Consider the following 26,264-nt stretch of genomic DNA (forward strand, 5'->3'; position numbering starts at 1 on the left):
TCCTTCACAATCCACGCTGACCATACACAAAATGAGTAGCTTCTATCCAACGTCCTTCATAATCAACGTTGACCCGAGTAGACAAAGAATGAGTAGCTTCTGTCCAAGGTTGTCCTTCCTTGACAATTCACGCTGACCATACACAAAATGAGTAGCTTCTATCCAACGTCCTTCATAATCAACGTTGACCCGAGTAGACAAAGAATGAGAAGCTTCTGTCCAAGGTTGTCCTTCCTTGAAAATCCACGCTGACCATACACAAAATGAGTAGCTTCTATCCATCGTCCTTCATAATCAACGTTGACCCGAATAGACAAAGAATGTGTAGCTTCTGTCCAAGGTTGTCCTTCCTTCACAATCCACGCTGACCATACACAAAATGAGTAGCTTCTATGCAAGGTCCTTCATAATCAACATTGACCAGAATAGACAAAGAATGTGTAGCTTCTATCCAAGGTGGTCCTTCCTTCACAATCTATGCTGACCATACAGAAAAGGTGTAGTTTCTGTCCAAGGTGGTCGTTCCTTTATAATCTACGTTGACAAAAGTTGACAAAAAATGTGTAGGTTATGTCCATGGAGATCCTTGGTTACCCACGATAGTCCTTCGTCATCCAAATAAGTGGAAATAGAGAAACATAGAGAGAAAAATTTCGGTCATTTTCCGAAAACCGTTCGAATCACTGGGGAACGTCTGTTCATTTGTTGGACAGTTGGACGTTGTGTGTTGGGCAGTGTTCATCTACTAGGTGGGCAAAGTCGTTGGCCTTTACTTTGCTGTCTACCTGCTTGCTTGCCTGCCTGCCTGCTTGCTTACTTGGCCGCTTGCCGTCAGCTTTCCCCGCGATTCACCTGCTGCTGCGGCTGTGACCACGGTGCCGCCGTAACGAGATGGGAGTAGTCGCGTTACCAGTCACCGGCCACAGGTCTCCGTGGAGTTGAAGAAGCAGCGACAAGAGATACCGTACAGAAGACGTAGTCCCGATGGTCAGTCAGACTTCGAGAGAGCGGACAATTAGAGTGAGGTTCAGTAACGGACAAACAGACTGACGGAGCGTGAACTACACGACAATCCGGTACCGGTATCAAAAGCCAAAAAGTACGAAAAATATTTACTATTGATTGTTGATATATTTTTTTTTGATCATCTAGAGTTGATTGAAAGTCACCGGGTCGCTTTTATACTGTTTTGTTATTGTTTCATATTGTATAATAGTATTGTTGTACTTCCGGTCCGTGTGTTCTTCCGTTTGTACTAGTGACTTACAATAAGTGACCTGTGATTTGTTCAAGTCCATCGTCCGCATGTTGCCACCAAGATTGTGCTCCTTACTGTCACGGAATCTTCCTAGGTAATGAAATCACCGATTGCCTGACAGCAAAAGGTGAGACAACTGCTAAATTTGCAAGCACCACGCAAACATTATCTAAATCCAACCACTTTACTGTATTTGTAAAGCTCTAATATCGATACCAGCGTTTAAACCACTATAAGACCTTATCGGTTTCTTGGGATAATAGCGGGTCTACTAAAAGTCAAAAATGACACGGATTGATAGCAGAGGACCCTTACAAGGGCTACATACATTTGCAAACGGTTTGGAAAATTTATAAACGACTATTATGATATTTGAAGTAATTTAACTATTCGGGTTCGTCGCTTAACGCACTGTTGATGTCTCCGAGAGATTAACAATTTTAACAGTAATTTTGCGAGTAAGGGTAATTGATAGATTAGGAATTGTGTTAAAACCATAAAATACAACATGTATACAATAAAATAACATGTCAAAAAGTCTCTGAAATCAATAAAAATTGCTAAATGTTCATACATTCAACTGTTGCTGCCCCAAAAACCATTCCCGTTGTCTTTTACTAGCTCATATATGAGTGGTTAATGATCTTATTCAAAAATATGTGATCATTTAACTTTATTAATGTTTCCTTTGGCTATTACCTTCTCAATATCGCTTCCCAAAGGAAATAATCATTTGGATTTTCTCACAATTTTCTTGTATTTATTCTAGACGCAGAGTAGCTACGATCTTATCTGAATATGATTAATTATTATTAAAAGTAAGCCAAGGGATAGAAACGGCATAGTCATTGTTACTTCTAAGCAATTTAATTTACTGTTAGATAGGTTACTTTTAGCGTTGAAAGCAAAAACGTTACCTCTCGAAAACTTCCAAGTGTAAATATCTGATTTACAAAAGATTTTACTCGTAATTTTTATTACCATTTGGGTTTGGGTTTGCGCCTTAATTTGCTTTAGCAAATGTGTTTGCCGATTTCTGAAAACCTCTCGAGAATATCTTACGTTCATTACTAAATGTTTATACTATTCTCGGTTGTACAAATCTACCATTCATACATGCTCTCTGTTAAATTATCTCCATAAGTATTACAGTTCATATTTGCTTGTCTAATTAGCGTCCATCGTCTTGACTTGAGTAACAAAAGATGGCACACTGTGTACGCAAAACTAAAGCACAATGACATAATACATACATATATGTGTAAAACAATTTTTGCGAAATGATTAAGTGAAGAGGGCTTTGCTACTTACAATGAAGACAAAAAGTAGATTTTTGGTAGCGTACCTTTCTGTGAAGATTGTCGTCGGTTTCCGGAAACCAATGTGGACCCTGGAACAAAATTAATTGAAAAATATTAATACAGAAAAGGTTAAACAATTGGTTTTGAATTATAACTACAACAAAGTCGTAAACGTATAAGAATGTAGTAAAGGACAAAAATTTAATCATTGCCAATATGATATGAAGAAAAGTCTTTTTTTTTGGCTTTAATTTAATGACAAAAATTGTAAAGTCAGTAGTCACTACTCTTTTAGAGTTTCCACCATGGATGTAGGTGAAATTCTTATCAATTTTTTTTAAATAGCTTTTTATAATTAGCTAATAATCGACTTGATGCAGCGGTTTAGAACATGGGGGACATCCCCGGTTCAACTTTCGATTCGTCTGCCTTGATCCAACTTTTTTTACAGTTTCCTTGGGTAATTGTCTCATTTTTCTCTCCCTAATCACCAGTACGCATTCCCACAATCCCTAAAAGAAGACAAAAGTACCCTCCGCCCTACAGTCCGGTTTTGCGCTGCAGTATAAGTCGTAGCATTAGTAACTGGACCCAGAAGTAGTAGTTGGCATTTGTTAACAGTTGAACTTGCTTATCTTTGAGGCGATAAACTAAATCAACTTTGAGAAGAGATGGTTATCTAGTGCAAAGTGTATGATGCGCATTGTTTACATTTGTTTCGTTTCATTGTCAGCATATAGTTAGTAACAGAAGCGCGAGCACACACTTAAACATATTTTATGTATGCTCTTAGTGAGGTTATTCCAGTGAATGAAATAATTGCGACGTTTAACCTCGAAAAAACCACTTCTGGTTGGACAGTAGTAAAACATCCGCAAAACCACACACCGCACCGCGCCGGCTAAATGATTTTCACGCTTCCACGCGGCAATACCACGGATTTATATACGATCTAGACCTCAAATCAATCAACCGCAAAGTGGAGTAGCAAATTGTAGAAACAATTGCGTATGTATGTGCACACACACACACGACCACAGTGTAGTTTTGTATGCAAACATTCGTTAACTATACGAGGAGCGCGCACTTTCTACTTACAGTCATTTGTTTTCGACCACGCCAACTCGATATTTATGCGTGCGATAAGGGGGACGCGGAAGTGGTTACAGATAAGCGAATACCAACTCAATTACCTCTTAGAATCTATTATTGATATGAAATATCTAATAGAAACAGTGAAAAGTACATTATTTTGACAGGATCTTTGCAGTTTAGTTCTTTACGACAGATTTGTGTAAAATTCCTGACATTTTGGTATTGACTATTCGATCAATCAATCAAGAACGGTTTGCCATATCAGATTCGTCTTGTTTTAGATAATATTACCCGTTAATACCCAGTAGGTACCAACTGATGGTTTCAGGAAACATATGAGAAGGTTTCAGCGATAAGATAATGTTATATTCTGTAAAAACTGATTAAGCAATAAAAAGTTTTGCTCTAATTTTACTTTGATGACCTTTAGTTCTCTGCGTAACCGTTCTTTCAGTCATCTCTCGAAATCACCACAAAAGACATTACAAATTATCAAACATAACAACAATCTAAACGTTTCTAAGAACCTTGGTTATCATTATAAACTGCTGCAACGGTAAAAACACGGAAATCAAAATAAAATTTAGTTTAATAATAATCCACAGTACAATGGCTTCTTGAGAGATCAATTTTTGCTTCTTAAAGTTTTCCAGAAGATCGAGTTTTAATAGACAAGGTTTTTGGTAACAGATAGGGGTTAGATACCGAGGGTTAATGTGTCCTGTTATTTCTTTAATTCCTTTTTCCACAGTATGTATACTTAATTGAATTCCCGACATTATGTTAGGACAAAAGGATGGAGGATGGGAGTTAAATAGTTGGAAAATTTTGTGGATGTCGTTGAAGTGTTATACCACGCTATTAGGAATACACAGACGGACCCTAGACAAAAATTTTCAATCTCTCAGGGTCCTTCAGAGTCTTTCAGCGTCTCTGAGAACGTCACTCACAGTCTCTCAGTTATTGCCTAGGTGTTTTCATGGATCTCTCACAGTCTCTGTATGAGAGACTCGAACGATAAAATTGTTAATTCAGATTCGAGTCTCTCACAGAGAGACTGAATGAATAAAACTGAAAAATTGAGAAATTCGAGTCTCTCATAGAAAGACTGGGATCCCTGAAATATGTTGAACTTGGAAAATTTTAACCACGTCTCTCGAGACACCACTTACTGAGAGATTCGAGTCTCTCGTTCAGACTGAATACGAAATGAGGATCTCTCTATGAGAGACTCGAGTCTCTCCTTCAGAGACGCTAAACTGTTTTTTTGACAGTCTCTCTCAGCGACACCAGAGAGACTCGATGAGAGACGGAGATTTGAGTCTAGCTTTCAGAGACTCTGAGAGACTGAAGATTATTATCTCGAGTAAGTACGTATACTATAGCAAAAATGGATCTCTCACAATCTCTGTATGAGAGACTCGAACGATAAAATTGTTAATTCAGAGATTGGAGTCTTTCACAGAGAGACTGAATGAATAAAACTGAAAGATTGAGAGACTCGAGTCTCTCGTAGAAAGACCGGGGTCTCTGAAATACGTTGAACTTTATTTTAAATTTTAACCATGTCTATCGAGACACCACTTATTGAGAGATTCGAGTCTCTCATTCAGAGACTGGATACAAAATGAGGATCTCTCTATGAGAGGCTCGAGTCTCTCGTTCAGAAACGCTAAACAGTGTTTTTGACAGTCTCTTTTAGCGACACCAGAGAGACTCGATGAGAGACGGAGACTTAAGTCTAGCTTTCAGGGACTCTGAGAGACTGAACACTTTTATCTCGAGGATCCGCGGAGATATTACGCAATAAATAAGGACCTGTGTTGTGTGACTTGGAAAGGACCAGTGCGTGATTTTTGTAGTGGATAATTTACTGTTCCGTCTCTGACGTAGTATAATTCGACCGGTACGGCGAGGCGGCTTTTTGCTGCTTCATGTCCGTGGTTACATGTAAGTACGAGTTCTGATGCGTGCTCGCCAAAAATTGGCGAGCCGAACAAAAAAAGCACCGTCGAGTCGTTTTAACGTCACAAAGCTTCTTTTGTTTTCGATGCGAATTAATAAATAAGCGACTTAACTTGACAAGTTTTTTTTTTCTGCGCGGCGGCCACCTGACAAGGGATTATTTTCTTAATCTTATTCCGGCCACGTCCAAATTTTCAATACACCTGCGTCTGATCATGCGTCTCTCCCCGAGGGCGAAATTTTTTGCTTCAGTTCTTCGGGATCAGCGATTCGCTGTACGTATAATTTTAACGCGAGACAATCTGCGATCCATGAACGTTGCGTTCGTTTTGTAAATAATGATAAAACTCGAAAAAGAAGACCTCTATTAATTATAAAAATTACTACTTCAATTTCGAATACAATTACAGTAAACGCTTTGATATACAAAGTAATTAGTTGTCGTAATAGTTTAGAATGATTGACCAGCGATTATCACCCGAGATAAAAATGTTCAGTCTCTTAGAGTCTCTGAAAGCTAGACTCGAGTCTCCGTCTTTCATTGAGTCTCTCTGGTGCCGCTGAGAGAGACTGTCAAAAACACAGTTTAGCGTCTTTGAAGGAGAGACTCGAGTCTCTCATAGAGAGATCCTCATTTCGTATTCAGTCTGAACGAGAGACTCGAATCTCTCAGTAAGTGGTGTCTCGAGAGACGTGGTTAAAATTTTCCAAGTTCAACATATTTCAGGGATCCCAGTCTTTCTATGAGAGACTCGAATTTCTCAATTTTTCAGTTTTATTCATTCAGTCTCTCTGTGAGAGACTTGAATCTCTAAATTAACAATTTTATAGCTAGAGTCTCTCATACAGAGACTGTGAGAGATCCATTTTTGCTACAGTATACCTACCTACCCGAGATAAAAATGTTCAGTCTCTCAGAGTCTCTGAAAGGGAGACTCGAGTCCCCGTCTCTCATCGAGTCTCTCTGGTGTCGCTAAGAGAGACTGTCAGAGAAACTGTTTAGGGTCTCTGAACGAGAGACGCGAGTCTCTCATAGAGAGATCCTCATTTTGTATCCGGTCTATGAACGAGAGACTCAAATCTCTCAATAAGTGGCGTCTCGATAGACATGGTTAAAATTTTCTGTGTTCAACATATTTCAGAGATCCCAGTCTTTCTACGAGAGACTCGAGTCTCTCAATCTTTCAGTTTTATTCATTCAGTCTCTCTGTGAGAGACTCGAATCTCTGAATTAACAATTTTATCGTTCGAGTCTCTCATACAGAGACTGTGAGAGATCCATAAAAACACCTAGGCAATAACTGAGAGACTGTGAGAGACGCTCCCAGAGACGCTGAAAGGCTGGAAAGAGACTGAAAATTTTTGTCTAGGGCAATCAATATGTTTTTGGTTAATAGCAGTATACTGCCATCTTTTGACTGATAAAAAATTTCTATTTATTTTGGTTTTTATTTATTTTCGTTGTGTTTTAAAACAGTATTTGCAGAATAAAAAAAAAGTGCGGAAATACGTATAAATACATTTACATTAAATTAGGAAATCGTAAGTAGAAACATAATCCCAATAACCAATTAAAATCAACAATCTCGAGTTTACATTAAGCCTAATTAGTAATGAGTAAGGTTAATATCATTCTGCACATCGTATTCTTGACCATTATTACAGTTATTAAATCGTTCCGGTTTTAATCCTGAGCAGCGCAAAGAACAATGGGGATTAATACTATGGCAAACAAGTAATTGTTATGTACTTGTTACTGTTTGGATTGCTTTAATAACTCATTAGCAGAGTAACGAAACATCAAAATCCGTGTATATTGTAACCACAATTGACTGTAGTAGATGAAAACGAGTTAGTCTAACTTTTAGGGCGAGGAATCTTCATTTCAAACAGTACACTACATATGATTAATTATGCGATTTAATTAAATTGAATTAGACAGCGGCAGAGAAATCACTAAGCAAGTGTTATTATAATAAACCATCACCATGTGCTGATTCTGACAATTAATTTTAAAGAAGTGGAATAGAAATAACGAATTGCTGATAATGATTTTCAACACCATTAGGATAAATTAATATAGAAGTCAACTGATGAAGATAGAAGGCATTAATAAAAGAGACGTTTTGGTAGAAGTGAAGATTGATTGACTATAAGCTATCGTACAAACGCAACTGATGTAATGCTGAAATCATCACCGTCTACACAAGATCCCTGAATGGGTCACTAAACTTGACTGATGACTGTCTTTCTTTAGTTCACCATTCACATTTTGATAGAAACAATTTGCTACACCATTTATCTAAAATAGGAATCCCGAAAGTGCTTAATACATACATAGGCGAGATAAGTTAGTAGAAGGTATAGTGAGACAAATATTACATGCAGAAATAGAAGTTAGGAGGGGTAGAGATAGACTTAGATAAGATTATTATTCGCAAATAGTTAAGGATGTGGGTTGTTCTAGTTTTAGGGAAATACGAAGATTAGCCCAGGATAGGAAAAGAGTGGAGGTACGTGTCCAACCAGTCTTAGGACTGAAGACCCTATGATAATGATGATGAACAATTGTTTCTCTAAAACATTGGCTTCTTCAGGTGAAGATATTCTTATTGTAAACTATTAATAAATTTTTTTTTTAAAAATTTCACTTTTTTTTTCTTTAATTGATAGTGAGCGAGGTTGGTACGTAAGAGCTAAATTAAGAAAAATTTTTTGGTAGTATTCCTTTTAACTAATGTTGTTTGGGAACTATGCTCAAAAGCCTGAGAGTAGGGACCTAGAATAGAATCGGTGTTCTTCCACTTAATTGTAGGTACGTCCGGTAACTTTAGTTCAAGTCGGACCGCCCCTACCGCTACCCCTATTTGTACCACTGTCGTTAAAATTAACAATTCTAATAAGGCAATGATTTTGTGGACTCGTATAACTGCTTTTAGTCACTGATAAAACTTCCACTGTAAATCAATCAGTTGTTTATTGATTGTAATAATAAATTTCACCGGAAATTGAACATGATTTTCTCAAGTGTTCAGTTCAATACGTACATCTCGATTTTCATTAAAATGCAAAGTGTTTAGAAGAAGTGGGAGTTCTATTTGTGGAAAAATGGAATCCTGTTGAATAATAAATCAAGAAAAACACACTTAATGTCCAGTTTATTGAACCCTTAACACCCTATCAGTAAAACATTTAAATGTTTTTCATGATTTTTTTATTCAATATGATTGCAATTTTCATAAACTAAAGGCTGAAGCAACTATACTTAAAACGCAATCCTTTTGGAAGTGAACAAGTTATTTGACCAGCTTCTTAAATACTCTAAATTTTCAAAAGAATTTTTCCTTTAAGTGTTTACAAATTAGCTGAATGGAATCATGATTGGACTGTAAAACATAATACTCAGNAAAGAAGAAAGCATAACATTATTTTAAACTTTTAATACACATAATAAGTAATTTATCACTGTAGTGTGCTCTCATTTTGTTCGATCATATTAATCCGTTCGTTGGATTCTTTGAAATTTCTACATTCCTACCAATGTAACTCGTACAGGTAATCAATGAGGTAGATGGAGATTTTGTACTTTATTTATGAATCCAAATTTGAATCTCAAAGTTTATTCACTTTAAGTAAGAAACTGTAATGGAAAACTATTTGTTACTATTTTTACGATATATGTAGTTTAAATTATTTAAACAAAATTGCCAGCCTTAAACTCGCAGGTGATGATAATTCTAAATAATTATCTGTTTTGCATAAATACAAACTTGCACCTAAACATACACAAAATGTCGTGACGAGATTGAAAGTATCATATTATTTTACGTTATTATTAACTAATTACCCTGTCACCGTTCCAGCTACGGTATTTCTCTTCATGCAATACCCGTTTGCTTATGAGGCGTCTTATCGATTAATTAAAGCTTCTATGCATATAAATGGCTTTAATTACAACGCTTAATGTCGCTGAATATTATACACTTTACGAAACCGTAATATACCCATCTTGCATCAACAGAAATAAATTTGTTTATTTCAACACAAACGCACTTATTATTGATGATATATTTATTGCAAAAAGGCATTTTTACTATAAGTGTTGTTCTACGAACTACATCATACTTTATACCTATTAGCTTTTTCTTTCTATATTCTCTAATTCATGCTATACTCTAATTCAAATGCACTTAATTCTGCTCGCTGCAAGTACATAAAGACATATTTCAATGAATCTATAACTCTATCTCACACCCTACTCAAAACGCACTCGGATGCAACTCGCCACAAACACATAATGCATTTTAAGTTGACTTTCATCTTTATTTGTTCTCATTTGTAGCTCAAACTGACCGCAAACACGTTATGTCTAACATATTACCACCAGTCTCTAATTCCATTTTACGCTCAGCCCAAAAGGCGCTCGGTTGCGACTCGCCGCAAACAGAGAATGCACTTTGTATACCTGTTTAATCATTCATAAGTACCCACCCATAGTTTTCAACTGACCACAAACACGTAATGCCTAACATATTACCACCGGACTCTAATTCTATCTAACTAACACCCAACCCAAAACGTGCTCGGTTACAACTCGCCACAAACTCATAATACATTTTATATTCCTTTTGACCTTTAATTAGCACTCATCTATAGTTCAAACTGACCGCAAACACGTAATGTTTAACATAGTATCACCGCTCTCTAATTCTTTCTAACACCGAACCCAAAAGATGCTCGGTTGCAACTCGCCACAAACACATAATGCGTCTTATATGCCTTTTAATTATTAATTAGTACCCATCTATATTTCAAACTGACCGCAAACACGTAATGTTTAACATATTACCACCGGTTTCTAATTCTATCTGACACCCAACCCAAAACGCGTTCTGTTGCAACTCGCCATAAACACATAATGTATTTTATGTTCCTTTTGATCTCATTTCTAATTGAAACCGGCTGTGTGTCACTCCCCACAAACACCTACTGTTTAAAATATTACCACTGTTCTCCAGTTTTCTTTAGCGTGTAACTCAGACGTGCTCGGTTACAACTCGCCACAGACAGAACCATCCCTTAAATTCTATAATTATTTTGGTACTTCTGATCACAAAACTAAAATAGAATATGAAACACACTGTACACAAAGTAGATAAGATCGGTCACGAATAAATTGTAGTCTGAGTCTCTATACTGTTGTCCTAGTTGATTGAGGACCCTGGAAGTTGTACTTCGATTCAATAAATTTATATTTAGTTATAACGTTAAGAACCAATTGCACTTGTTAAACTGAAGTCGGATCGTTATGTTTATAAATTGCATAATAAAAGCCATAATGTAAAGCATACGGTTAGCGGTTTATTAAGATTATTATTTACTGTCTCCTTTTTCAAAATGGCTTTACGTTACAAAAGTGTATGTTATAAATTAAATTAATGTTGTCGCAGCTGATTTACATTTTTAACTCGGGCAGGAACTATATACGCGAAATAAATAGCAAAAAAAGCCAGGAGCATATAGGTATATTTGCCGATTTTACACACTAAGGTGTCGTAAAATTTGTGCTGTCAAACCCAGCGACTGAATATAAATAATATAGGGAGATCAAGACAATTTTTCATTATTAAACACTTTCTATAATACACGTTTACGAAATTTAAAAGATTATGGTTAACCTACCTGGTTTACTAACTTACTATTTGTACTTAACTATGAAAACTTTCACCGCATTCATTTCACAATATTTTTCAGATTGAATATAATTTATCTATATATAACTACTAGGTAATTTTTAACATTTTCCATTTTTTCACGAATTTTTATCCGTTTTTTAAACTCTAAATACTAATTTGATTCGACGACTATTATTTTATAGTAGGTATCTAAATTTGATTACCTTCATATAAAATAACATTTAATTAATAAACTAAACGTTTGTCGAACAATTCAATTACGATCTTTTTAATTAATTCACAATGGTCATCTTTTATGTAGGCACATGTTATTTCAGTATATTCAAATTAAACAGTCACCTAATTGGTCACATTAAATGCTAAGATGGTAAAGTCATAAAGAATTAATTGTTCTAACGTCTAAGATATCGAAAGCTCGGTAGAAGTTATAGGGCAATATATAATGCAAATTGCTGAACACCTGGCAAAAATACGATTTAATTGTTTCTAGGTAACCAACGTTAAAATAAATAATATATTAATAAATAACGCACAAAAAAGTGTTTTATAAAAATGTTTATTAGATTCTTTTGATAAATGCGGTTTCTACAACATTATTCTCTTATAAAAATAATAGCATAAATTGTAGCACATTAAAATATCCATTTTTTAATATAGATGTGTGTGGGTCTCTTTCTGCGATGTACCTTCCCATTTTTCTCATCATTTCTGTCATCCCCTCTTCATTTTTCGCAATCAATACTATATTATCCACGTAAGACACTGTTCATAGTTTCTTCTTTCCTATGACTACGTCTCCCATTTGAATTCCCCACGTTGTATTTTCTAGATCTGTAAAAGATAGGTTGAAAAGAGCTGTACTTAAGGGACATTCTTGTCTCACCCCGTTAATCGTGTTAATTGTTTCAGAAATTTCTTCACTTGAAATGATGAAATAAAAACAAATCAACTTTAACCTGTAATACGTTTTCTCTATAATAATATGCATGTCGTGTCTTTTCTGGTCTTAAATTGGTATTAATTGCCTATTTTTTTAATTGCAGGGCCCAACAAAAATGTGGACCACATATGTAAATCCAGGACGAAGAATTTCTACGTCATTTGAATGTCTTGTCTACTCAATATTAGTAGTAAGTGTGAATTTTAAATACAAAATCTCTAGCAAAGAGGATTTTTATTAAAGTGCCGAACACGTAGATAGATGAAAGTAATAATCCATCAGCGCACAATTATCAGGACGCGCACATTCAGTCCTTTCTAATATCCAATATTCGTATTTCCTGAAAACTACATCACCCCACAGCACTAATAATTATTTTCTGGCAGTAAATCACTAGCTTCACAGCCTCCCTCTAGTCCTGTTTCTGCTTCTAATATATCTCTAATCAAACCTTCATGTAACAGAAGGTGTCCTACCATCACATCTCTCCTTTTCCTTATAATTTACTTCTACATAGCGTCCTTGTTTCTTGTTTTCATAACAACTCTTTCCAATACCTAGTTATTTCTAATCATTCCCCGGAATTTTCTTTTCATATTTCAAGCGCTTCTAACTATTTCCCATTCTGGTAGAAGATTTTACTCATACACCTAAGGCTAAATTCCAACCAACGATACTATGCGGAATGAAGAGTTTATTTTAAGTTAATAATTGCGCAGACAGTAATTCAAACACACAAAGATTCAATAACGGTTTCTTTGTTGTAGTACAAACTTATTGGTTTAATGAATATGTTATTTCTTTCACAATAGAAACGGTTGCGTGATGTGATGAACATTGCCTACATCCATTTAGATTCTCTTAAATCTATTATTAGAAGCCCAACGGCTATACAATAAAATTAAACTTTATATCAGTAGGAAAACAATTAGCTAATTGCAAAAAAGACAAGCCGCTCAATGTCCCGGTATTTTTCATTGTGCAACAAAAACTAGAGAGTAAAATAATTTTAATCTTACACGTTCAGCTTACATCGCGGACATATGGTTAGATAGACAGATGGCAGATGCCATACTTGGATTCATGATTAATTTTTGAAAATTATCTTCTGCAGTTTATGAGAACATCTCTATTGTATTGTATGACTTTTCGTATTCAGGTTAATTAGGAAACTATTTGTATGAACGAAATCCAAAATTTTCTGCTCAAGGTTTCACAATAATCAAAGACTTGATTAATTTGATAAAAACATATTTCTGTAAAGTGAAATCTAAGAAACTTTTAAAAAAACTTTTGGATGTTTCATTTCCACCAGCCACTAATGCTGGTAGGCGGGCAGTCCCTCCGGACTACGCCGGAAGGTAGGGCGGAAGGCCCTCTTCAGCCTGCTTTCAGGAATCGTGGGAATGGGTGGGTGGTGGTTCGGGTGAGAAAGATGAGACGGACGAAATGAAGACAGAAGAGAATGAAAGATTATCTGTGAAATATTACTGCCCCAGCATTTGCCTAAGTGATCCAAGGAAACCACAGAGAAACTTAGACCAAGGCAGACGGACCTGGAATCGAACAGGCGTCTTCCCGAATGCTAAGCAATGGTCTAAACTTCTTTGTCATGCCGCTCGGTGGAAATCTAAGACATGCTATTATATTCATCGAATAGTACGTACGTATCTAATTTTATACCCTTAGAGATGGGATATTAAAAGAGTACATCCATGCGGTATGACTCTTCCAGTCGAATTGAGAATGAATCTCCTTGTTTTCGAAGTTGGTTGAAAACCTAAAAGAGTTCAAAAGAGATGGATTCAATGTTTTGAAAAGTTGTTCTGAACAGGAGAACAGAATGGCTGAAATCGCTAAAGATCCCGAAATATTCTCTAAAAGTCTCTGTTTACACTCAGAATCTGACGTGTTCTAGAACCCTGGAGGTCTGTTTTGGATTCAGCACCAAAAGATCTTTATAAAGTTAGTCTGAAGCTTTTCGATAACGTCAGAAATTACCTATGAATTGGTTAAAATCTAAAAGAGTTCAAGATGGATGGATTGTAGCACCCTGGAGGTCTGTTTTGGATTCAGCACCAAAAGATCTTTATATAGTTAGTCTGAAGCTTTTCCATAACGTCAGAAGTTACCTATGAATTGGTTAAAATCTAAAAGAGTTCAAGATGGATGGATTGTAGCACCCTGGAGGTCTGATTTGGATTCAGCATCAAAAGATAGTATGAAACTTTTTATTAACAGTCAGAAAATAGCCAAGAATTGGTGGAACCGTTTAATTATGACGATCAAAGATTAATTCTTTTGTCGTATTAAATTGATAAATAAACGAAGAGTGTGTACGCTGGTTCTTTTGGTGAATCCGTTTGCAATTTTCAGAGCGTGGGAAGTATATACGCGTCAAGCAGATCAAGCAGGCTGATGGCATTTGGTGAAAGTATCTCGAGCATTAGTCCATTCAGGCGTAGCAAGCAACATCATAGATTTGATCGTGTCATGTTTGTAAACGTTTTCGCACACGCATACACATCAGATTATGAAGAACGATTTAAACGTATTATTTAAATAAAAGCTCAAATCTAATAGACACCTTCGATTGACACCTAAAAGGAAGAGTCACAACAGAAAATATTTTCATTTTCTTCATCACATCATATTATTATCGTCAACGCCGATGAAGATAATGTAATAAAAGTTCGAAACGGTTTTTCTGTCACTCTTCGGGTTTACGACAGCGCCAGTAACACCTCCGATTATGACAGGTAAATTTCAGTGTAAATGACGATCATGATGGATAGATTTAACGTTTCCTATTAGAACTTGTTGTTTTTGCTATCGAAAAACGCCAGCGCGAATGGTTATTGAAAAGGATAGGAACAAGTTATGCTAGTACTTATTTGGTAAACAAGTAATAATCCGATAAGTATATTTTACGCGGCCGTCAGAATGCTGGCATATCTTGCTTCTTGCGATGACTCTCTCCTTGATTTATATTCTAACTCCAAACACCGATGGATAGCACTCAACATTGCGATATCCACGTCTCATGCTTGATTTCAATCTCTGCACCGATACAATTATTTATTTAAAATTTTTTAATTACATTCTAAAAATTATTGGCCACCGAGATAAGAAAAAGAGGCAATATCTTCTTCTTTAAATGTAAAAGAATCTTGTGTATAATATGCACTTTTAGAATCCAAAATTCATTAGAATCCAAATCATCCAAATCAGAAAGAGAGAGTATGTAATAGTTGGATAATTCACTGTTGGTGGTCTATCTTGATGACTTGGCTGTTGTCACAATTTCTTAGAAATATTGTAGTAGAAATCAAAATCAAAAAACTATTCATAACATCCTCATCAAAAAGGAAATTCATGTTCATTTGGAACTTCTTGCTAACAGAAGAAGACAGTTCTTTAATCGTCCAAATCTTCCAAACCAGAAAGAGGGAATCAACACATGTGACAGTTGGATATTTCACCATTCCTACCATGAGTGGTATGTCTTGATGACTTGGCTGTTGATACAATTTCTTAGAAATATTGTAGTACAAATCAAAATCAAACAACTATTCATAACATCCTCATCAAAAAGGAAATTCATGTTCATTTGGAACTTCTTGCTAACAGAAGAAGACAATTCTTTAATCATCAAAATCTTCCAAACCAGAAAGAGAGTATCTACATGTCACCATTCCTACCATTTGTGGTATGTCTTGATGACTTGGTAGTCGACACAATTACTGAGAAATATTATAGTACGAGTCAAAGTCAAGCAGCTATCCAAATCGAAAAGAAAATCCATAATTATTGAATCATCTTGGTGACTTAGAAAAACGCAATTTTTTAAAAAATATCGTGATACAAACAATCGTACAGACTTAAAGAGTACATTGGTATTTAAAGAATGACATCGGTCGTCCATTATTCTCTTCGCTCAACAAAAAACTTCGCTCGGTCGCCTCGGTCTTTCTTCATTTAGATGCTTTTATAAATATTTAGGCCGAATTACGTCTACGGCTCATCTTTTGGTTGTGAGCGCCGCAAAACACTCACACACACACAAATACTCCGGCTAATAACTGGTCGTATGAATCAAATGTTCGTTGATGTCAGCAGTCAGGTGTAAATCTGTTGCCGTAAATAATTGCCAAATAAAAAGAAGAGTCGGAACTGAAAGGGGGAAAGAGCGAAGATAGTGAGTGAACTGCTGCTGCCGATGATGATGATGATGATGACACGCCGATGCCGCTCTTCTGCTCATCCATTGGTTCCGTTATGTGATTGTTGCATCACCTTGACCATTGACTTGGAGAAACAGCGGGCCCAACGGAGAGCAGCTGGCCGGTGCGATGTGTAAAAGCCAACTCGTCGGGCACAAACCTCATCGGCGGTCTACTAACCCACTAAATAAACTTAAAATCGAGGATATCGTTAAGACGCTCGTTGGAATTTCACTATGACGCTCTTTGCTTCTCGTTCGATCCACATAATAGCATACCAGCCGCTGGTCGGTTCGTTGGTCTTGACCTCCAGTATTGCTCCGCGGTCTGCTAACATTAATTGCAAGGGCCCTTGTTGTTGTAAAAATCTTCTGTTGTATAAAGATGATACGATCAATATGGTCAATTTAATTAAGGGATCAATGAAAGATCGATTAAGGATCGATAAACAGTTCGAAATTTGTACAGTACTACAGTATTTTTTCTCTCAAAAGAGCTATTCACGCTCTAGCTACTAAAGGTCATTTTTTTGTACCAAATTCCTGCACAAAATTCACAGTTAACAATCATGCAGGTCTATATTAAAATTAGCCATTTTCAGCCAACTAGTGAAGCAATTCTTTTACAATATTCATATATCCAAAACCGCTTTGATACTCCTCTGTTTCCTGGATCCTTTCTAAATAGACACGGCTTTAATCTAGATTCTAGGTTTGCTGGTCTTGGACGTAATCTTTTGAAGCAAATTATTCACTAGAAACTGATGAGTCCAGACAAACAAAATTGTCAAAACATTCTTAATAACCCTCTTACTAAGTTTTACTTTCAATACTTCATAAAACTTCACAATGGAATCTTCTGTTCTAACTCAAAGTGTCTCTCTGGAATTCTTCTTATAATAGGAATCGTTAGCTAAAATATACTTCTTAAACAGTGGTCATGGAAGGCCTAAGCAAGTTAGGATTCCACATTAAATTAACTAGAAGGTCTCATAACCATAGTACTTAAATTGCTTCTATTTCCAGATAATGGATTTGGTGATGGGTGGAAGCGACCTTTGGCCCTTGGAACGCCCAGAGGGCATGCCTTCGATTCAGTCGTTGGAAGTGATGTGTGGCAAAGACCACATGGATGTTCATTTGACCTTCTCGCAGCCTTTCGAAGGAATAGTCTCCTCCAAAGGCCAGCATGGCGATCCAAGATGCGTCTATGTACCTCCATCAACTGGACAAACATTCTTCTCCTTTAGGATAGCTTACTCTAGGTGTGGTACCAAGCCAGACTTGAACGGACAATTTTACGAAAACACCGTCGTTGTGCAGTACGATAAAGACCTTTTGGAGGTATGGGACGAGGCAAAACGGCTAAGGTGTGAATGGTTTAATGATTATGAAAAGACTGCATCTAAACCACCCATGGTCATTGCAGATTTAGACGTGATTCAGCTGGACTTTAGAGGTATTTGTGTATTTAGTTGCGGTAAACATTCTCCCTTTTAGTACTCATCGCAAAAATAGTAAAATTTACGCAAGACGATTGTACTAACAATAGTAATTCCTATGCAAGTCCCTCCCAGTTGTTTCCATTGTGTTCTCGCGAACAATCAACGCAAATGTGAACAGAAACAAATAATTATTGCCTCGACTTTATGCAAATAAATGAGCGGCAGATACTGTTCATGTTTAGTCTATAGTTATCTAAATTTTCCAAGAATGTTTCGGCCGTTTTGTTAGTCAAATCAGTAAAATCAAACCTGACAAAGTCTTCAAGCAATGCGTTAGTGCAAACTCATTTTCTCACCAGTGCAAGCACGTAGTATTTATCACGTTTCTAATCTAAACACTATTTTGCGTATGTATTATCTGACTTTAACCAGACGGAAGTCGAGGATCTAGTTTGTTATTTAGTTAGTTAGTTCGATAGTTAAACTGATTCTAATGAACAAGCTTAGAGTTTATAGAAGGTGTAAAAAGCATTTACAGTTTTCGTAAGTAGGAGAAAACAACTTCATGGATTTACTCATTAAAATTCTAATTAAATCGGAAATAACGCTTTATTGATTACGTTCTATCCACCTACACAAAGATCTCAGTACGTAGTGCCGTGTGCAATTCCTACTTTAATAGCCTAAAAAATGATAATTTTAAATAACGCGAAAATCGATTATGAGTGAAATTGTATTCAATGAATCAAGAATCTTACAAATCCATCAATAGTGGTCATTACAGTTTTCACGTTCTTTACAACATTATGGATTAAAATACTTTTCACTCATCATCATCATAAGGTCATCAGTCCTAAGACTGGTTGGACACGTACCTCCACTCTTTCCTATCCTGAGCTAAACTTCGCATTTCCCTAAAACTAGAACAGCCCACATCCTTAACTATTTGCGAACAGTAATCTAATCTAGGTCTACCTCTACCCCTCCTAACTCCTGTTTCTGCCTCTAATATGTCTCTGACTAGACCTTCATGCCTGAGAAGGTGTCCTACCAACCTATCTCGCCTATTTTTTATTGACTTCCATAGAGTCCTCTGTTCTCCTATTCTTTCCAATACCTCTTCATTTCTAACCTTTTCTACCCACGATATCCTCATCATCCGCCTATAACACCACATTTCGAACGCTTCTAACCTTTTCTTTTCCGCCGCTCCCACTGTCCATGTTTCGCACCCGTACAACGCCGTGCTCCAAACATACACCTTTAACAACCTTTTTCGAATTTCTAAATTAATGGTAATTAAATGTTCCTATACTTTATTATCATATTCAATTAGCACCATCTCCCACCACATTTCCTAAAGAAATCTGTGAGAATACCCTTAACTAACAGCAACTTTTTCGAAGCCAATAATTGTACGTTTTGCTCTTATGACTATTAGGTGATAATGTGGATTGTTGGATGGAAATCCAGCATGGAAAAGGACCATGGGCACCTCCTGTTAGTGGCATTGTCCCTCTGGGGTCTACACTCACTTTGGTTGTTGCAATAAATGACTACAGAGGTAAGAAAACAATAATCATATGCAACTGTTTTTGACGTGACAACGTCTTATAATTCGATGGAGGCTGCACGTACGAAAAAACATGACTCATGCGGCGTTACCTCGCTCTGAGGCGTTCCATTTAAGGCTTGAAGTGCAAGCGAGTGTGCGGAACGAGCGACAAAGAGGCACAATCGGCCTCCGCGTTCGGCAGCGTTCGACATCTGTCACTCTCCTACTTGAGTGAGCGATGCGTCCGCGTGGACAGCTGCTATACAATAATACATTTCCATTATACATGCAAAGTATTTTCTTATGACGTTGTCACGTTCAACTATCGTCAGTAAACCGACTTTACAGACAACCGATTTTTTTAGTTTTCTTTTGACTTTTCTGAATTTATTGACGAAATCAAATTGTCGATTTCAGGTGAGTTTGACATGCGGGTCAAGTCGTGCATAGCGTCGGATGGTGCAGGTCATGTGATCCAGCTATCAGACGAATTCGGGTGCGTCCTTCGCCCCAAGATGATTTCCAGATTCTTGAAGGCTCGCGGAGCGGACGACAGAGCCTCAGTTATAACTTATGCATTTTTTCACGCTTTCAAATTCCCAGACGCTCTTAGTGTCCATATAAAGTGCAAAGTTGAAATATGCCGACACGGATGTCTCGAACACTGCCAATTACAACAACAGCAACAAGCACATCAAACAGGTAACGTTTATAGACAGTTGTCAGACGAGGTACTATACAGGGGGATGTCAAATACTCATTGGTCAAACTAATATTAATTTTGAAAGACGTTTTCGCCATTCAATTGTTGGCACGATGAAAATTGGTAAAGTCTGTAATAAATTATCTGCGAGAATAGACGTATCTTCTTTCTTGTTTCCACTTGGAACTCTAGCCCTTGTTATATTAGGAAATGCTTCATGAATAGTACAGATAAAATGAAAAGAGTTTACTGAATAATAATAGACGGTGCAGCGATTAGAGGTTGTTTAGGTACACAGGATCGGCTTTGTAACTGCCTGGTTGGAATTATATATTTAAACAAGTGTCTTTAATTTCCTAAATTCCTGAGAATTTTGAACTTTCTTCAATGTCCGATGCTGGCAAACATGCTCAAATTCTACTTGCCTGCATCTCTTTCTATTACACATCAATTGGTGTAATGTTATTCCTTCTTCTTTACTAGTGTCCGCTGCAATTGCTACCTGACATCTCTCTTCTATGTTTACGATATTCCCTGCAACATCTGTCGTGAGTAAAAGTAGGAGTTCTGTCAAAAGAAAGTAAATTCGACAGTTTTATTGCCGAATATACCAATTTTGATCGCTCCAACTATATGTAGATATACCTAAAACCTGTTGAAGGCTTAATCTTTAGACAGTAGAAACGCTTCAACGAACCACTGCTGAATTTTCAAGACAATTTCATGGTATCCCTCTCGTTCCGATAAACAATATTAAGTTAATTATAAATTAATTAAATTTTCTTTTAAAGGTGGCCCAGAATTGAATTTAGACCTGTATGATTCGGTAGATCGTAAAGATGTGACTGAGAAAAAGCACGTTTATACTTTGGGATCCAGACCATACCCTGACGCCGTTGATGATAACGATAGCTCTGACGATTACGACGATATCGTGCAAGAGGGTGAAGGGGGAGCCGCTATCGAGGCTGATTTTCCACCGGACAAGGGTCAGCTCAATTCTGGCGAAGACATCAAATCTACCAACGACATGGAGTCGATCGAAGACGAAGAAAATGAGACAACTGATTCGAAAAAGGATCCGCCGGAAAAGGTACCCACAATTTATCGTAATAATTTTCGACTTTAAGCACCGTTACATTCAACATACCTACCGCAATTATGTAGTTAGTTGAATCATTACGTCATTAAAATAATAATTTGTTGTATTATTAATGAATACCTACTCCTCGAATAGCAATGTCGCATTTAGCGCAGGTGATTTTACAATCAATTAAGTCTCTTGGTAATACTGCGGTCTAATTGATTGCACATTTTAATGACAAGGATCAGGTAAATGACCAATAATTTCAGGCGTACGTACGCTTACTAAAGTGCCCATATAACACGCTCTGGGGGACTAAAAGTAACGATTCTATTAAGTCGTTTCTCTTAAGTTGAGGCTACTTGGATTACTCCCATGAGAGTTCTCGACTGATTAGGTACCATTACAGAGCAGTGGCAAAACGAAAATTACAAAGTAATTCATTTGGAAAATTTTATATGAAAAGTACGCTATCCGCTTCTTTGTAGAATTCTAAGATTTTTTTTCCTTTACAGTTTTTCAATCACATGTGTAGTTTTTGAGTAATTTGCAATTAAAAAATAAAAAGATGACCAATCAGAGCACGCTGTTGTAGCTACAAGCACGAGTAGACCAATCACTGCTGGCCTCGTCATGCAGCTTGCAGCAAACGGAGTGCTTTCTCATTGGTTAATTTTCAATTATTGACAGCTCAGTAAATACGCATCTGATTGGAAAAATGTAAAGGAAAAAAATTGTTAGAATTACACAAGGAATTCAATAAATAATTTTCTCAAACATTTTCGGAATGCCACGCAGTAAATGTTTATAATTTATTCAACATACGGCGCTGCATAACCATTTAAAAGTTTATCTTTACACTTTGCTACGTACTTGATTATCCTTGCGCTAAAAGAATTCTAATGCCGTGAATGTAACGTGATACAGAAAATTTACGGTATATAAAATGTTGCCAATTATGTCAACATGAAAATGTTTCGCACTGGCGTGTATTAATTGCGGACATAAATTTAAAAGGAAGTGGTAAAGGATACTATGAATGCACTCTACAATTTCGTTTGATACCGCACAAACGATGCCAGCTAATTTCTTGTAATAAACTTGTTGGTTTTACACAGTTTAAAGGTAATAAATTTACGCCACTAAATGACTCTTTCCGCTCAAGTTCAAGAGTTCTCAAAGGTAACGACAATGTATGTCGAGGAAGTCGATAAAAATCCAATCGCAGAAAATGATTTTTGTTCTTTATCTTCCCCTTTCTTCAGAACGAGGTTTAGATAGATATTATTTTCTTAAACTTTCTGTCAATTTCAGAGCCCGTTTGTTTTGTCCCATGAGACCTTCCCGTATGGACCTCGTCAGCTGAAAGAAGACAACGTTCAAGTGATTCCCGCCCATATCAAAAAATTATCCGATAAGGGACTGGTTGCAGAGCCTCGCAGCATATCAATGGCCGAAAATCACGATCAAAACAAAACCTCATCATCCAATCAATTCCATAATAATACATCCGACAGTCCGATTCCAGAAAGACTTAAAAGAAGAAAACGGACCATCGTGGTATCAAATCGAAAAACCCGAAGTGCAAGCGTAGGTGTGAGCGGATTGTACGAGGTAATCTCCGAGGCCGACTTGGCCTTCAGTCCAGATACAAGAGCAGAGGCTGTAACAGTATTCCAAGGAAGAATCAGGGAAGAAGTCGTTTATGGAATATGTATGCCGATGCCTGGATTCAGTCTGCTGTTCGTCCTGGTTGCTGTTTCAGCTGTTGTGTCAGCTCTAGTAGCTGGATCGTTGCTCTACAGATATCAACTTCAGAAAGAACGAATGGTCAACGCCGAAACTCATAATACTGCGTTGGCCATGAGCACGTTTGCCAATTGGGTTCGACTCAAACTCCCGAAGGGTCGATACAACGAGAGCAACAGTAACCATCAGCATTGTAATGGTAGCGCCGAAGGATCTATGGTCTGCTCCGCCGATTCGTCGTCAATAAGTTCGAACAGGGAGGCGCGTGACCATTAACAATTTATGAAAACGATAAACGCAAGAACGAACTGCGAACAGTGTATATAAATGGTGTTGAATTGTTGTGAACAATCGGTGACCGTAATAGATTCACTTTGACATGTGGTACTTCAGTATAGAATTTATTTTCTAGTCGCAAAATGTCTATAAATAATTCATTCGCCAAGTCACCACAACCTTATAATGGTAGTAATATCTAATAATACTTCCACTGGACCAAAACAAGCGCAAAAGTGTCCATTTAAATTTTTTATTCAAATTGTCGTAATGGATAGGCAGATTCAATAACAATAATAGTAAAATTAGTCCAATAATAAACTCAACAGTAAAATATTTACTAAGTAGTGCTGGAACACCGATCGAAGTCGACAAATCTCATAAATAAATAGTTAGCACTTGATTCGATACCAATCTAAAGTTAGCACTTCTTAGAATCTCAACGCGCTTTCAATTTAAATTATTAAAAAACTTTTTAGTAACTATTTAATACCAGATTTGGTATATGGGTTTTAGCATTTTTTGAAATTTATTCAAGTCTGTAGCAATCAGCACAAAACTCTATATGAAGTTATCATGTGTGCTAAAATTAGTTGATTCATAAACCCTATTGTGTAACTACTAACTCAAGAGCGCAGGTACTAAAAAGGCACTTCGATCGGAAGTGAATGGCACCAAGCTAACTTTAGGACGTGTTAATATTTTAGTTAATTTTGATGCTGTTTGATATTCCACCCCTATGAAATTAATTAAAATTTCGTCCTAATTACATAACAAATCGTTAAAACGATATTTTTCTCTTACGCTTTTCTCCATTTGTGTTTCATGTTTCCAGTATTTACATAATTTAGTATAATTATTAAACATAACAGAGCTTACTATTCCCGATAATCTTATTATACATAGATATATACTAATTAGCTAGTTGTATTTAATTATTTTTATTTTCACCTTAATTGTTTATTTATTTCATGAGTGTAAATATAGTCTAAATATGCTCAATTTAGTTAATTAAATTACATATTTTTGAGTATCAAATAAAATATTTATATTTTTTGCTCACACAGATTCAATCGTCTCGTTTATCTGCGTTTCGTGTGTGAGATGTATATTGATTAGATATGCAAATATGGTATAGCTAACCACAAGAATAACAGGAGAAGAACAAATTACTTACAGGTATGCATTTGTGATTGTTCTTCCTATAAATCATATTTACCTCATAATCTTATTATTCGTTTCGTTACTGAGATGGAAAAAACAATTACAAAAATAGTGCAATACGACCCTGTGTAATCGAACATTAGATTAAGTCATAAAATCTGCATAAATTGTAATATATTTCACGGTTAAATTGCATACTAGCTGGATAGAATAGAAAAAACGATCTTTCTATTTAAAACGAAGTATAAAATCCGGTTGCTTTACAAACTTTTCCAAAATAACCAACACATTTTGATTTTAAGAAATATTTTAACGAACCCTTGCAATCCAGTATTAAAAAAAAAGATTTGCAGTTAATTTAATACTATTCTGATAATTTAAAAACGATTAGCCAAGCAACCATTTTAACCGTGATGTATATTTAATCACAAGAATGAAATAAAAGTTTAGAGTTAATTTTTAATTAATACATAATTTAGTTTACTGAATACATGATATGTGTATGTAAAATTATTATTGTGTGCTACGGTATCTTCTTCCAAAAAGAATGGAAACTTAATAGAGTAAATGTAGTAGTTAAAGAATAAGTTTAATCAAAGATAGAAATATTTATATAAAGACTACCTATATAAACGTGTACAGTATTAAAATTTAAGTTTAAGTTGCAGTTGTTGAAGTAATATTTAATTAATTAATTGCTGTTCAATTAAAGGTAATTGTTTCTTGACAAATGTCGACAGCGAGTGCGCAAGAACGGTTTTTGATACGTGAATTAGGCTAGACTTTTTTCAATTCACATCTTATACCTAAGTAAGGTTCAGATCCGCAAATAAAATGCGCCATTTGTTGTCGATATTCTTAACGCACAATCTTTTAAACAGAAAACAACGGATTTTTATGAGTAAAAAGGAGAAAGAATTCTCTAATGGTATAGTTTCAGAAGAACTAGAGCCATTAAATTCTTTTCGTGTTCTTGAATTTCAAACCAACTGTTAGATACTGCTATTCCATTATTGTAATGTGTATATAGTCAAGCCAATGGTACTGTTATAATGCATAAATACCTACATTCGTTGTTACTAGAAACCATCTACATTATTCTACCCTTATACGAATTCCTTAAATGTTTCTTTAAATTTTTGAAAGGAAATTAAATTAAAAAATATTGTAATTGTTGACATAACTTTTCTTTACAATTACGATTAATTCTATACTTAATATCTGTTGAAGGACCACCTAATGATTTTTATTTTTAATTGCAAATTACAGTTGAAACAAGTATTGTGCTAAAATTTAATAATAAATTATAACGTGCATTTTATCTTAATATTGCCCTTTGCCACATCGTTTTAATTACGAATTTTTAAATAGTGATTTGGTTTGGTTTCATCAACTTATTAAATTACAATTTATTTTCAGTGTAAAAAAAAATAATGCAAACCAGTGTAGGTATTTACTTTTTGTTTAAGTAAAAATCTTTTGTTTGAAATTGTTGAATTTTAACGAAAAATTGTTACTTCGAACTTAAAATTGTTAACAAACAACATATATTACTATTATTATTATTATTTATTGGTTAATAATATACTTAATTAAAGCATAATTGTGTGTTTTGTCAAAATTAAGAACTAAATAATAAAAGAATGTGACAAATTACATATTATTTTATTAGAAACAAACTAAAAAAATTATTTTATAATGGCTTTATTAAAACAGGTACAGACTTTTCAAACTAAAAATATTTATAAATAAACAATCTAAANTCTATTGACAGGGAGTATTGTAGATCAGGATCTATTTACATATTATTT

At 35.7% G+C, this 26,264-nt stretch overlaps 2 protein-coding genes across 4 annotated transcripts in view; one reads left to right on the forward strand and one right to left on the reverse strand.

Annotated features, from left to right (window-relative positions):
- The window catches only part of LOC108738619 (acid sphingomyelinase-like phosphodiesterase 3b), a 231,299-nt gene that overhangs the window by 171,100 nt on the left and 33,935 nt on the right, over positions 1–26,264 (reverse strand). Inside the window, exon 3 of the mRNA XM_025981270.1 lies at positions 2,604–2,648. Coding sequence (XP_025837055.1) covers positions 2,604–2,648 — 45 coding nt within the window. The remainder of the gene's footprint in view (positions 1–2,603; positions 2,649–26,264) is intronic.
- LOC112906704 lies at positions 818–25,891 on the forward strand. Of its 3 annotated transcripts, none has more exons than XM_025981375.1 (7): positions 818–1,385; positions 12,359–12,445; positions 17,504–17,936; positions 19,364–19,486; positions 19,895–20,179; positions 20,972–21,273; positions 22,579–25,891. In XM_025981375.1, exons 2-7 carry the CDS (start codon positions 12,371–12,373, stop codon positions 23,287–23,289), a joined length of 1,929 nt encoding a protein of 642 aa, XP_025837160.1. In that variant the 5' UTR covers positions 818–1,385; positions 12,359–12,370; the 3' UTR covers positions 23,290–25,891. The 3 variants fall into 3 exon arrangements, with proteins under 3 accessions (XP_025837160.1, XP_025837167.1, XP_025837168.1); XM_025981382.1 differs by having other exon boundaries at positions 818–1,352; XM_025981383.1 differs by having other exon boundaries at positions 818–1,099.

The sequence above is a fragment of the Agrilus planipennis genome, unplaced genomic scaffold (assembly GCF_000699045.2).
Source record: "Agrilus planipennis isolate EAB-ADULT unplaced genomic scaffold, Apla_2.0 scaffold135, whole genome shotgun sequence".
In the NCBI taxonomy this organism is placed as follows: Eukaryota; Metazoa; Arthropoda; class Insecta; order Coleoptera; family Buprestidae; genus Agrilus; species Agrilus planipennis.

Excerpts from the sequence above, each read along its gene's own strand:
- LOC112906704 (XM_025981375.1), top strand. The coding sequence starts at position 12,371 with ATGTGGACCACATATGTAAATCCAGGACGAAGAATTTCTACGTCATTT. Across the intron at positions 12,446-17,503 it reads TTGTCTACTCAATATTAGTA|ATAATGGATTTGGTGATGGG; the intron begins GTAAGTGTGAAT and ends TTCTATTTCCAG. Across the intron at positions 19,487-19,894 it reads TGCAATAAATGACTACAGAG|GTGAGTTTGACATGCGGGTC; the intron begins GTAAGAAAACAA and ends TGTCGATTTCAG.